Raw genomic sequence first — 14924 nt, forward strand, 5'->3', positions numbered from 1 at the left:
ATGAAGAATTATGGGAGTTTTTTCCATCATTCATATTTTTTATGTCAATAGTGTTTGATCAATTAAATCTTCAGGTGTCTCTGTTTCATTTGATTATTCTGATGACTTGAGTATGTCTGCATTCACTCAACAGGTGGACATAAAACAGGAGGTCAATGTAACTGCTAAAGGAACTGGAACAGCCACTCTCTCAGTGAGTGTTCATGAGCTTTTATACAGTCAACTGCAAGATTAAAGTGTGTAACATCTAATCTGAGACGATCGGCTGTTTTCAGGTTCTGACGATGTACTACGCCAGACCTGTTGAGAAGAAATCTGACTGTACTTTCTTTGATCTGACTGTTAAAATGGAGAAAGACATTGAAAGTAAGATTGAATTCCTACCCTTTCTGTGGCACTTTTCATACATCCAGAGCTAAAATAAAACCTCCATAACACCATAACTGCTTTTTTATTTTAATTACCAATTTTTTTTTATTTTTTTTTAAGCAAAACAAGGAGCCATTGCAAGTTACAAGCTCACTATGGATTTCATGTATGTGAACAAAAATCCTAAAAAATCCTACTACAATATAATAATTCTGAGGTCAAACAGCTCCAAAAACCAAATCAAAAGCTCGAGTGTGAAAACAGAAGATGGAGCAAAACTACAAAACCTATTATTAAAATCTGCTCTTGATCTCCATCTTCACAGCTACAAAAGTGATAAAACTGATGCCACCATGACTATTCTGGACATTGGCATACCGACTGGATTTACTGTGGAGAACCGAGATCTGGAAGAGGTATTGTGATTCTGAACTGATGCAGTGATGTTTCTGTATCTAGAAGAGGAGTCTAACACTCATCTGCAGACAGGACATAAAGCATTTTGATCATGTCATGTATTGAAGTTTTTGTTTTCTTACGTTCTTGTCCTCAGTTGTCCAGAGGAAAGGAGAGATACATTCAGAAATTTGAGTTGGACAAAGTGCTCTCAGAGCGAGGATCCCTCATCCTCTACTTAGATAAGGTATCAGCAAACTGTTGTCTGATGATTTTGTAAACATATTCAATCTTGTTTTCTTCTGATCAGGAAACGTGATATTGTTTTATATTTCTATGAAATATTGTTGAGTTCTTCATTCTGATTGGCTGACAAAGTATCCAATATCCAATAACTGCACATCCACACTCACAGAAATATTTCACCCAAAATTTAAGATTTATGTAATTTTATTACATAACAAATTCCCATTTATATTTTTTTCATAATTTTAACACAAATCTAACAAATAAACTTTATACGATTTATTTTCATTAGGATAATAAAACCTATTTATTTTAAATGCATAATCCTCAGGTTTATGTAATTAGTTTATGTAAAGTGTAATTATTCTTAATTAATAATAAAAAGTTTATTTATTTAAAATACATAAAGTTTATTGTATAAATTGCATAATAATTAAGAGAACTAAATCAGGATAATAAAAAAAGTTAAATAACATTTATTTGAATCATGTTTAATGTATGCTTATATACTAAACCAAATTAAACAGTGCATCACATTTATGCAATTGTTTCCCCATCTTATAATAAAAAATAGAATTAGACAAACACAAAAACAACTCTATTAGGTTATTTGTGAACTTACCCACTGTGCAAAGTTACGTCCAGTGGACGTCTTTTTATGTCTTTGCAGACGTTGAAAAGACGTCCACTGAGGAGCCAGAATGAAAGTTTTTATGACGTCTTTTTTTGACGTCTTCTGTACGTCTGATTTAGACGTTCACAGAACCTCCTTACAAGGTTAAAAACTAGTTTAAAAGTGGTCAGCGGAAATATTTCAACATGATTTAAGGTTCATTTAGGCATAATTTATACTGTTTCTGGACCAAATCAACACTCTCAGGATGCATTAGATTTAGACTCATGTTATTTCAATGTAATTTTCAGACACTGTGTTTGTCCTAAAATCAAGAAAATAAAAAAAGAAAATAAAGAAAATAAAATGAATAAAATGATTAAAATGTAAAATAATCTTCATGAAATAATGAAATAACTGATAATTGAGCATGTGGTAAAATCAACTGCAAATCAAAGACATTAAATCTCTGAAGTTTCTCAGCAGAGGAGGATCAATTTACATCATTTACATCAACATCATTTGAAGTCACCATTGTGGTGGACAGTGTTTGGTTTAGTTGGGATCTTGGTCCTCATACTTCTTGTGTTAGCTTGTGTCTGGCTGTTGTAACTGTGTGTTATAAAACAATTTTATTGTGGCAGAGAGCAGTGAGCTCAAGTGTTAACATCTTTCTTTTAATGGTGATTAAACTATAGCACAATAAGTTATTAATGTTTTGTTGCAACTCTGTATTTATTTTCATGGACAGACACTTTGTAGAAATAAAGAATGTATTTATTTTTAAGAAACACATCATGTAGTCACACACAGACATCAAGATTGTGGATATGCATCACATCAATGGTGACAATTAAAACTAAAAAGTCTGGAAAATAAGGATGAGTTTGTGCTATGATGCGGTTTTGTTTGTTTTGATTGTCACCATTGTTGTGATGCATATGCTAAATCTAGATGTCTGTGTGTGAGTACATGATGCTTTTGCTCAAAATATTTCAAACGCATGTATTTTTTCCAACTTCAAAATATGTATTTTGCTCTTGGTGACTGTACTGTGGAGTCAAAAGGTTTAGGAGATATATACAAACAAAACAACACTTATTTCATGACCTCAGATACTTGTAATGTGATGACTTTATCATCACTAACAAAGAGCTGATAACACATGAGCTCTCTTAAATTTTTCTTTCTTTGCTACAACAACAGTGTTTCACAAACACACAGTTATAACAGCCAGAGACAAGCTTACACAAGAAGAATGAGGACCAAGATCCCAACTAAACCAAACACTTTCCACCACAATGGTGACTTCAAATGAATCAAATATCAACATCTAAACCTCTGTTAATTCTCAATAAGAGCTTCTCTAGATGTCTGACAGAAATAAATCAATCTAATGATTCTCATGTTTGTGGAGATGTTTGATCCTCCTCTGCTGAGATCTTCAGAGATTTAATGTCTTTGATTTGCAGTTGATTTTACCACATGCTCAATCATCAGTTATTTCATTATTTCATGAAGATTATTTTACATTTTAATCATTTTATTCATTTTATTTTCTTTATTTTCTTTTTTTTTTTCTTGATTTTAGGACAAACACAGTGTCTGGAAATTACATTGAAATAACATGAGTCTAAATCTAATGCATCCTGAGAGTGTTGATTTGGTCCAGAAACAGTATAAACAGAGGTGTCAAGTCCAGGGGTCAGAAAGTAAAAGTCCTGCCATATTTTTGTTCCACCCATGAACTCAGCAGCTGATTTCACCAGAGGAGGAACCAAGTCATTCCTTTCAAGTCACAAACTAGTCTCAAGTCAAATCCCAAGTCCTCAAAGAGTTAAAGTCAATGAGATAATTAAGAGACTAATTAAATGATGATTGTGCATTAGTGATGAACACCTGCCATTATTGTGTGTTACAGAAAATCAGATGCTGATGTTTTATTGGTTAAACTGATGCCACCATCATGGAGATCAGTGTTTGCTTCAGTTGGGCTCTTGACCTTTGGCTTCTTGTGTTAGGTATTTCCCTGTAGAAGTACATGTGCTGTTATAAAGCAGTGCGATCAGTGCTGTGCAGAAAACCATTACTAGCTGGTTTTACATGACAAAGTAATAGAGTTGTGACGTTCGCGAACGAACCGATTCTTTTGAACGGCTCATAAACATGAACGATGGGAGCCGAGTCGCGGCTGGAGGGGAGCCGTTCTTTCTGTCGTTCTTTTTTCCTATGCGTGTTTCACACAGATGCACACAAATGAGCTCCTCCGCGAGACAGAACAGTTATAGGGGGAGGGGCGCACCCAGCGCAGGCCAACCCTTTATAGCGTGATGATATTAGTTATTAGTTGTGCATGTTCATTGCAGCCCACTTTGTTATTGTTCATTGACTTGAAGGGGCTGATGTCCTATTTGCAAAGTTTACAGTAGTAATAGTATGTAGTATGTAGATATTTCCATTTTATTTATTCTAATTTTATCTACTTTAAATATTTTTTGTTTTCTATCAAAATGTTCTTGTGTGATAACAATGTTCTTGTGTGAAAGTGTTTGTAGTAAAAGCTGTTTTGCACAGAAATTCATTGCAGCCGGCTTTGTTTTTGATGTTTGAGTAGGTATTGTATGAATAACATAAGTCAACGTAGCTTTACACACACACACACACACACACACACACACACACACACACACACACACACACACACACACACACACACACACACACACACACACTTTGTACTAAAGGTAAATCCAAAATAGTGATGTCACTGTCTAAGCAGAGGGATTTGTGCAACCCTATGGAATATAGTCCACACATGACAAATGAGGTAATTATCAATATTTCAGAATAATTCAAACTCAGATATTGGTGTGTGATATCTGAGTTTTAATTATTTGGCTACAAATCTCACCTCATCATTCCTCCCAGTGATTATGTCCAGGATAAACTGAGATGCCCCCAAGCTGGCTTCTTAAAACTGACTAAATATTTAAAAAGAGCCATTCTTTTGAACGGCTCTTTGAAAGGAACGGATGGCGAAGATCCGGATCCCCTCAAAGAGCCATAAATCCCATCACTACAAAGTAATTGTTAGGCATCAGTCTGTTTATTTCCAAAAAATGTTTATTTCATTTAACATATGTTCAGTTTTTTTTTTTTAAATAACCTACCTTGTGGAACTGCCACATGCAAACAAACCGTTGGTATAATAGTTATAATGAAATAATGTATGTAATGAATATATATATATATATATATTTTAATATTGTCCTACTAAGACGCACAGACATCATGAACCAGCATATGAATCTCAACAATGGTGACAATCAACAAAACTCTTCAAGCTGAAGTGCATGCTGGGTAACACCATAGTAAAACTCCCATCAAGGACTGTAGCATGAATAATTTTGTCACCACTGTTGAGGATCATATGATAAGTGCTCATGTCTAAAATCCAGAGCCTGTATAATTTTCCCCCAATATTTAAGAATTGCAATAATATTTGTTTAATAGGACTTTTTTGTAGTTCAGAAATAGCTGTACATCATGTAACAAACCAAAGAGAGACACCCTCATGGTGTTCATTAAATGTTTTAGATAAAAAAGAGCAATTTAATTTAGCAATTCAGCAATGTGTTAATGTTTACTATGTAACACAACCGCAAGTGCTTAAAAGCAAATTACTTTGTATTATTAAAAGGGTCAAGAGCCCAACTAAATCAAACACTGATCTCCATGATGGTCGCATCATTTTAAACAATAAATCATCCGATCCTCTGTAATTTTCAATAACAGCAGGTGTTTATCACTACTGCACAGTCATCATTTAATTAGTCACTTAATTATCTCACTAACTTTAACTCTTTGGGGACTTGGGATTTAACTTGAGACTAGTTTGTGACTTGAAAGGAATGACTTGGTTCCTCCTCTGGTGAAATCAGCTGCTGAGTTCATGGGTGGAACAAAAATATGGCAGGACTTTTACTTTCTGACCCCTGGACTTGACACCTCTGAGTATAAATGATGTCTAAATGAACCTTAAATGATGTTGAAATATTTCCACTGACCACTTTTGAACTAGTTTTTAACCTTGAAAGGAGGTTCTGTGAACGTCTAAATCAGACGTACAGAAGACGTCAAAAAAAGACGTCATAAAAACTTTCATTCTGGCTCCTCAGTGGACGTCTTTTCAACGTCTGCAAAGACATAAAAAGACGTCCACTGGACGTAACTTTGCACAGTGGGTAAGTTCACAAATAACCTAATAGAGTTGTTTTTGTGTTTGTCTAATTCTATTTTTTATTATAAGATGGGGAAACAATTGCATAAATGTGATGCACTGTTTAATTTGGTTTAGTATATAAGCATACATTAAACATGATTCAAATAAATGTTATTTAACTTTTTTAATTATCCTGATTTAGTTCTCTTAATTATTATGCAATTTATACAATAAACTTTATGTATTTTAAATAAACTTTTATTATTAATTAAGAATAATTACACTTTACATAAACTAATTACATAAACCCTGAGGATTATGCATTTAAAATAAATAGGTTTTATTATCCTCATGAAAATAAATCGTATAAAGTTTATTTGGTAGATTTGTGTTAAAATTATGAAAAAAATATAAATGGGAATTTGTTATGTAATAAAATTACATAAATCTTAAATTTTGGGTGAAATATTTCTGTGAGTGCATAAAGTTCCCTGTCACTGCATGTTCACCTTTAAGTACATTTTGGACAACATATAGTCATATTTCACACAATATTACAATCACAAGAGAAAGTACATACATATAGCCTATGGCTGCAACCAGTGGTCGAACTGTTATTGTTTTTTTCTTTTAATTATAAATGAAAATCAGGGGAGATGGTGTGGTCAAGTATTTCTTTGGTGGGGCAGGGGGTCCCAAAGATAACTTTACACAATGGTTACAAAATTTGTCTAATGTTTAAACACATTTTAATTTGAATTTAAATTGAGCTTTATTAAATGAACTATGGTTTATAAGCCGTTTTCTTTTTGGACTGTGAAATGGAGGGGATTTTTGTTGATAATGATATTTAAATGATATTTCGCTGAATGTTTTTTTTGTGCTGGCATCTTGGCTGATTTAGGCTTGTCATTGACAAGTAGGTGGCAGCTAACTCCCTGTTTAATAAATTATTAACTGAATCATTCAAATCAAATTATTCGTTCAAAATGGCTGATTCAATTAAAACCGAAACAAGTGACTATGTTTATGAATGGATCGTTGATTCACTGGCTCACTTGATTCATTCAAAAACAAATTTATTCAGGATTGAAACAGCACGGTGTTGCTCTGCACTACTGTATAAAATTAATAGCACATTTGAGATTGTGACATGATCTGATGATCAGGAAAGTAATTTATTTCCTTACTTGAAATAAAAATGCATTCTAACTACATTCTAATAGGCTTCATCAAGCAGTGAATGCTTTTAGACACTTGTTTGTTTTTGCAAAGTGAGTGACATACTCAATAATGTCATCTCTCACTATCATCTCTCCGTCCTTCACACATACAGAACAATAATGTTATATCAGGGGAGCTTGTGCATTAATTATTATGCATAAATTATAATTACTATAAGTAGAAAATTATAATATTTCTTATTTGTAGGATAAATTTTATGTTATACACAATACATTATTAATCTAAAGGGGATGGGAAGGAGGATTGGTGTTGTCTTTTTTTTTCAACAAGGGGAATGCCAATTTGGTTGTAACAAATTTACATTTTGTTTTCTGTCAGCTATGTGTGACGGATAGAGGAAATAATTCTGCTGTATGGGTAAAAAGGAAAAAAAAGTTACCCCACCACTTATTTTTTTTATTATTATTTTGTTTTTAGCAGAATTGGACTAAGAGTTAAAATTTCATTTATTTCACCACTAAACCTGTAGAGGGCAGTGTGATGCTTTAGTGGGTTATTAGGAGACTGACAGCTCGAGTTAAAACTGCACTTGAGCATGGCAATAACGTGTTCGTCTCCTTATCATTTCAAGTACTCCTCGCTGCAGACTGTAGCGCGGCGACGTCACGTATGTACGTCAAGTATGTATGTGACGTGTGTTTACCGCGCATGCGCAGTAACGTATATGTATTTGCCGTAAATACGATTGTGCGCCGTACTGACTGTCATTAATGCGCATATCCAGTAGGGATGGGCGATACCACACTTTTAGGATTCGATACGATACCGATACTTTTTCTTGCATTTTCATCGATACCGATACCGTTCATTTCTTATTGGCAATTTTTGTCAGTAAAAATATTATTACATTTAAGACAAATCACATGACAAATACGGACCATTTATACAAAATTTATTATGGTCAATACATAAAATAAAAATTAAAATAAATAACATAAATATGAATGAAATAAATTAAATATGAACAAAAACATACACATTTTCACTTTTCTTATTTCTCAAAAAAAAGAAAAAAAAGATCAATCTTGGTAGAAAAAGCTAAAAAAAAAAAAAAAAAAAAACCCCGAATACATCATAACAATGTTATGTTTCGAGCCTCTTTGTAGAAGTAAACATGTAACACTTCACTGAATCAAAAACATGACGTCATAAAGATCATGATAAACTAGGATTTACTTATCCTATAAACCTGCATAACAAAGACAGTTGTTCCCTGAGAAAATGAACTTGGAAAAATGAACTAGAAAACTGTCTGACACCATCACGCTTTTAGTGCACTCAAGATATGTCGTCACACTTTACTGAAGTTTCAGATTGCTGTTCAGAAAAAGTATCATATTCACATTTTTTGCTTTAAGACGATTACGCCTCTGGCTGATTATTTCTCCGGCCTTAGACGGCTTTTTGTGCTTGCTCGTACAGTTTGGGAATTTCACCTGTCATCATGGATTTCCGACAAGGGATCTGGTATCGGGGATCCACCACCTTCATAAAATGCCGGAAACCTTGATCCTCTACCATTGAAATGGGTTGTAAGTCCTTCACAATCATTTTGGCTAGGCCCATTGTGATAGCACGTGCTCTTTGAGACTCACCTGAAAAGGATAAAGTTTTCACGTCACTTTCCAATTAACTGTCATATCTGAAGCTGCAGAAGTTTGTGATATATAATTAATGAAATATGAAATTATGGTTTCCAAATGTAAGAAATCATGTTACAGATTAAAACCAATATCCCAACATCATAGTTTTTAATATTTTCTTTTCAATGGAAAAAATAAAACTGTCATGCAAAGATGAAAAATCCCCCAAATTGTATCTCATATTTTCTTATCTTGTTTTAATACTCTGAGCCAGCAATTTTCAACTTCTGTAAATTCCCCTTTAAGGTGTGGAAATTATTTGAATTTCAGATAATTATTTAAACAAAATATTCAGTAAACATTACTAAAAACCAAGACCTAGGCTAATCAACAACTAGACAGTAACGTTACTGGATATACTTATCCCCTTCACCTGAAGTGTCTGTTAAAATTAGATTGTGATTGTAATATTTATAGACTTTATCACTCCACTGTCAAGTCTGTACCTGGATACACTTGGCTATTTTGCAGACTCTCGTGCAGGGTCTTCTGCCGGACTGCGGGTGGTGCAGGAGACTGGACTTTCACAGCAGCCTCTGCCTGTCTTTTTTCAAGCTCACTGTGGGTCTCGGGGTGCGTCGTCTTTAGATGTTTGAATAAATTGCTTGTGTTGCTGCTGTGGGAAACTTTTTTATCACACACTTGGCACCTTGCCGTGAGTTTATCGACTGGTGAAAAATAACACCACACCACGCTTCGTTTTTTGTCTGCCATATTATATGCTTCTTAGTTCAACTTCTTTCCCTCCGACTCCCGCTTTCGTGCTGGGCTGGTGGCCTTGGCTGGCTCAGCTGTGTGTGTGTGTGTGTGTGTCGTTGTCGGCTGTGACGCTCAACAATGACGCTCGCTCATTCGCTCGTCTCCTGTCACGTGACATGGACCAGCTCAATACGCCGCCACTGGTACAGCCAGGGGTGTCCCGGCACATAGTAATTTAAGGAAGTAATCTAAAACAGCTGAAAGTGATACATATTACAATTAGTGATACAATTATAATTTTTTAGTTTATATCGATATTTTTTTAAGGAAATCGATGCCAAATGAGTAGCGCGAGGATATCGATCTATCGATACTACAGGATCGATACGCCCATCCCTAATATCCAGGTTCATTCACTTCCGGATGTTCGTAAGGTATGGTGGATATGAGATATTACTTTTGTTTTCTTAAGAATTTGTGTTTAAATTGCTTTTAATTGTAAGAATGCTTTGGTCATAATCATAGAGAGTGCCATTGAAAATGTGTGCGATTTCAAACACTTATGACATGTTTTATGATATAGTATTCAAATGCTGGTCTTTCAAAGTCTTATTTCGCCTAAAATGAACCATTAAAGATGTCTTAAAATAGAGCAGAAATACTTTATTAATGTTAGTAAAGCCATTGATGGTTGCATGCATTGCAAAAAAAAAAAAAATCATATTTGTAATCTTTTTCATTAACATTATCAAAGATTAATAGATACTGTAACACATGTATTGTTCATTGTTAGTTCATGTTAATTAATACATTAACTAGTGTTTACCAATGACACCTTATTGTAAAGTGTTACCTCTTAAATTGACCTTCATATGTCTTAATATGACTTTTTGGGGACATTGTCAGTGAGAAGAAATTCAGAGAAGAAGAGACCCACTTCATGTGGCTAGAGTACTGTAATTATCTGTTTTTCTTTCTCTGACAGACTGTATAGCCCTCAACTCTAACATTTTCAAATTGAAAAAAACTTAGAACTTTCAGGCCATGCTTTCTCAAGCCAAGCCAACCTAAATTTTGACTTTTTGAGAAATTTATTAATTTAGTTGATGTTAATGCTGGTTATAAATTAAATCTCTTAGGTAGTTTGCAGACAAAGCAAATAACACTTTTTCTAACACTATGCTATAATATATTTAAAAATACATGTTAAATATTTTCCTTGTATGGCTCTTCTGCCTTTCTTCAAAATGATTTAATATTGTTTGTCTGAACAATACAACCTTTTATCAGTGATGGAGGTGAATATCCATTTTTTTTTTCTTGTGTCATGTCTGTAGTCTTAATCTATATTTGTATATACAATTATATTTTCTGTTTTGTTCTTTGAAATAAATAAAAAAGATCACTGTCATCAGTTTGTTTTTTTGGAGGCACCTCGCATAAAATGGGATGCAGTCACTGAAAATATACTGTATGTAGTCAACTGAACTTAAAACTACTTTATTGGCTTAAATGTTTCACATGCAGAATTGCCAAAGCAAAAAAAAATGTACAGATTTATAGTTAAAAAATAGATAAACAATAACCATAGCAAAAGAAAGATTAAAATAAGAAAGGCAGTGGCTATTTACACTTAGAGCAAATGGCTATAGGTTCTATTTATACTATGTTTAAATAGCAGGATTTTCTGCCAATTATATATTTCTTTTTGCAAAAGGTGGCAATTATTTGCACCTCAGTATTGTAATACATTATAAAACAGTATGCAATAATGACTGAGTATAAATTATAATTTGAATTTTATTTTTAATTTATATTTTTAATTACTACCTTTCTAATCTTTTTGTATTCTATTTTCTTTTCATTTATTATGCAATTTTATGTGTGTGTGTGTGTGTGTGTGTGTGTGTGTGTGTGTATGTGTAAAGATCTCTAACATTAGCTTGCTCTATTCTTTTTTTATTCTGTTTTCTTTTTATTTATTATTTTATTTAAAATCCCATGCTACGTGTACTGTGTTTACCTAACTGAGACTTGTTATAGCACTTATATATCATTGCTCTTTTTGTTGTTTTTGATTGCTTCCACTGTCCTCATCTGTAAGTCGCTTTGGATAAAAGCGTCTGCTAAATGAATAAATGTAATGTAAATGTAATTCAAATTATTAAATGGATGCTGTTAACTGTTTGATTATTTCCTTCATTTTTATTTAAAATAAATGCTTTTCTGGTGTGATTTGAAATTTGAAAAGGTAGGGAAAAAAAGGCAGATTCGGACCGGATCGATTGCATCAAATTGTGAACAACACACGTTTTACCATCTGCTCTATTAGAGCCGACGACTGTACTTTATCCGTTGTAATTTTGACTAGCTCAATAAGAAATATAAGGTGCCATTAAAGTGTAAAATTACAATATACACAGTGAAGTAAAATGCAACAGAATGTTAATATATTGTAAGTAAGATAACTACACAGATATTGCAGAATAAACTTTAATTCCGTATATTTCTACCTCAGATGAAACATGGTTAAACATGGTTGTTTTTCCCGTCTTTTTACACCTTAATGTTCTTTAATACTTTAACATTCTTTTAAGTATCGCATCATTTTAATGCACGCACGACGCGAAAACAACTAACGTCATCACGCAATGCAAATTACAAGCGCATGCGCGGTAAACACATACGTGACGTGACGTACATACGTGATGTACGTACGTGACGTCACCATGCTACAGTTTGCAGCCAGGGGTGTCATTTACAGGTATGGGTAATAACTATTTTAAAGTGATTTGTATTAACCATCCATCATTGTTACTAAGAAGAAATGTTTGGAAATGATGTGGGAATGTGTTAGTAGGATAATAGGACGAGATTTAGGTTCGAGAAAATGTTAAATGTTATATGCTAACTCTTGGTTAGCAAAATTAGCAAAGATTAACTAAAGGTACATAAAGAGAATGTCTTGATTCAGGTATGTGGAAATCTGTAAGACATTGGATTGTTTCCTAAACACATTTGTCTATCAATCATTTTGATTGTATGCATTTCCATCTACGGTGTATGTTAATTAAATCTAGTATGTACTTTTGCAGCTATTCTATTAGTTAATGCATGTGAAGGCATAATACTGATTACGAGGGATATTTCATGTGAATAACAAAATGGGATTGTTTAATGTGTTAACACTAGTTTTATGGTTCAAAACTGTAATAATTTGGATATTAATGCATTTAAGATTATTAAAGGTGTTACAGTGAAATTTAGTTAATTTGCATATATGTATTTATTCATAAAGATATGGGAAAGTGACACTGTTTCAACCAGAGTGATTGGTATCATTGTTGCATTTATACAAGTCAGTATCATTTATGGTGAAGAAATGTTTTTTCTTTGATTAAATGCTGTATTCAATATCTCAAAGTATTACCAATACTACATTATACAGAGGTATTTTCAGCTTTATTGGGTTATTTTGTTCATGCAGTTATGCCAATTTTAATATGTGAGAACTAATTGCACTGCCTTGAATTTATTCATATGAGTATTGTTAAAGTGACAGTTGAATGCTATTTTAATGAGAATTTTGGTTTGCTTGTAGACAAATTATGATATGTCTATATATAAACTGTGATCATCTTTGTCATATTAAAACTGCACTTGAGCATGGCAATAACGTGTTCGTCTCCTTATCATTCACAGCTTAGTGCGTGATTTGGTTTGTGCCGGCACAGATTCCCCTAGGTCTGGAGCCGGTAACAATTGGGGGCTCGTCCGGGATCCCGTATCGTCTAGTGTGGACAGCTGTCACTGTAGAGGTTGGTGGTCAAGCTTCAAGGGAGGCTGCTGCACCCAGCATCATCCAGAGAGCAACCGTCAACGGTGAAACGTCAGGATGGCTCCTGTAACCCCAAGACGGATGTTGATTTTCCAGATTCACAGAAAGCTTCTAGTGTTGAGTACCAGTCAACTACAGTCGGTGGCCAAGGCGATTGAAGATGGCAGTGAGAGTACAGAAGGCTTCAGTGAACCAGAGCTCTACGACTTTATCATCGACTACACTAGGAGTGAAAGGCTGAAAACAATGGAAGATGAAGGTATGGCTCAACTTCTCTCCCTCCAGGATCTGTTACATGAACTGACATCAGCCGACTCCGGGTCTGGTGAGACGTATGTTTCTACTGTTCACATGGACAGTACACTTATTTGTACACACAAACACCTCCCTGCTTCAGCAAAAGACGCAACTACATATTCATCGGACAGGGGCACACACACACAACTATCGTCCACAGACTTTCTTGCACCTCAGTCACCCGGTGAACTGCACAGTTCCACGTCACACACAGACAGAGACATTTACACACCCACTGCTGCGGGGATACCAGGTCACCTGAGTGTCACTGGTACTTGTGACACCCACCAGGGTCGGACAAGCCTATCTTCAACTGTTGCTAATCAGGTAGTGAGACTGTCTGATGTCACGGCTTTGTTTCCACGTCGGGAATGTAAATTTCATGGGGGTCAAATATCTGATACCGGGTCAGACATTTCTTTCAGTGGTCTCTGTAAGCAGATTGATACTGCTCTACAAGAAGGGTTTAGTGGGGTTGAGATCATTAGAGGAGTGTTCAAGATAACTAAACCAGGTACATTCCGAGAAATGCTCACTAACCACGATGGTTTAACAGTTAATGGGTTAAAGAGACTTCTCCGAGCTCATGTGAGAGACAAAGGTGTAGCTGAGCGAAGAAGGAAGGTTAAAGCACCTGGGTGCTGTAGCCAAGTCTAGGTCAGTGACTGTGAGTGTAGCCCAATCTGACATTAATACCCTGACCGATACTACAAAACAGTCCCGAATTGATGCTGAGTTGGAAGCTAATCGTCAAGCTATTAGAGAGCTGGCTGCTCAAGTATCCTCACTGACCTGTCAAATGACACTGGTGAACCAGACTGTTGACCGGGCTCCGACTGGCAACTTTAGTACACCTGTTAAACACCCACAATCCCTGACAGTTGAGAAAAAGGGTAGATGCTCCAACTGCATAATGAAAGAGACAATGAACTGTCCCCATTGCTTTGTTTGTGGTCAGGCAGGCCATCGAGCCATCGGATGCTTGCAGCGACGAACGTCGGAAAACTGGAAGAGGTCGCTGGAGAAGTGCAGCCAGCGACCGTGAACCGTGTTAAGCCCACAGATACATTTAAAATGTTAGCCACATCATCTCAATTGAACCCAAAGAAACGTATGGCCCAGCTCATTGGAAAACACTTTACTGTTTCCTGTAACATCAATGGTATGCCAATAGAAATGCTTTTAGATTCAGGAGCCCAGGTGACTATGGTCAGCAAAACCTGGATAGATAGTGTATCACCTCATGTCAAAATTCAGTCACTTCAGTCACTCCTTAACAGTCAGTCCCTTGAAATCTCTGCAGCCAATGGTACTGAAATACCTCTCGAGGGATGGGCAGAGGTTGATCTACAGATT

At 35.0% G+C, this 14924-nt stretch overlaps 1 protein-coding gene across 3 annotated transcripts in view; it reads left to right on the forward strand.

The window, feature by feature from the left end:
• The window catches only part of LOC132142855 (complement C3-like), a 200469-nt gene that overhangs the window by 62982 nt on the left and 122563 nt on the right, over positions 1 to 14924 (forward strand). For all 3 annotated transcript variants that reach the window (XM_059553035.1, XM_059553034.1, XM_059553037.1), the window contains exons 30-34: positions 134 to 193; positions 276 to 366; positions 490 to 535; positions 695 to 785; positions 923 to 1012. In XM_059553035.1, the coding sequence (XP_059409018.1) occupies positions 134 to 193; positions 276 to 366; positions 490 to 535; positions 695 to 785; positions 923 to 1012 (378 nt within the window). The remainder of the gene's footprint in view (positions 1 to 133; positions 194 to 275; positions 367 to 489; positions 536 to 694; positions 786 to 922; positions 1013 to 14924) is intronic.

Source organism: Carassius carassius, chromosome 6 (genome assembly GCF_963082965.1).
Source record: "Carassius carassius chromosome 6, fCarCar2.1, whole genome shotgun sequence".
NCBI lineage: Eukaryota > Metazoa > Chordata > Actinopteri > Cypriniformes > Cyprinidae > Carassius > Carassius carassius.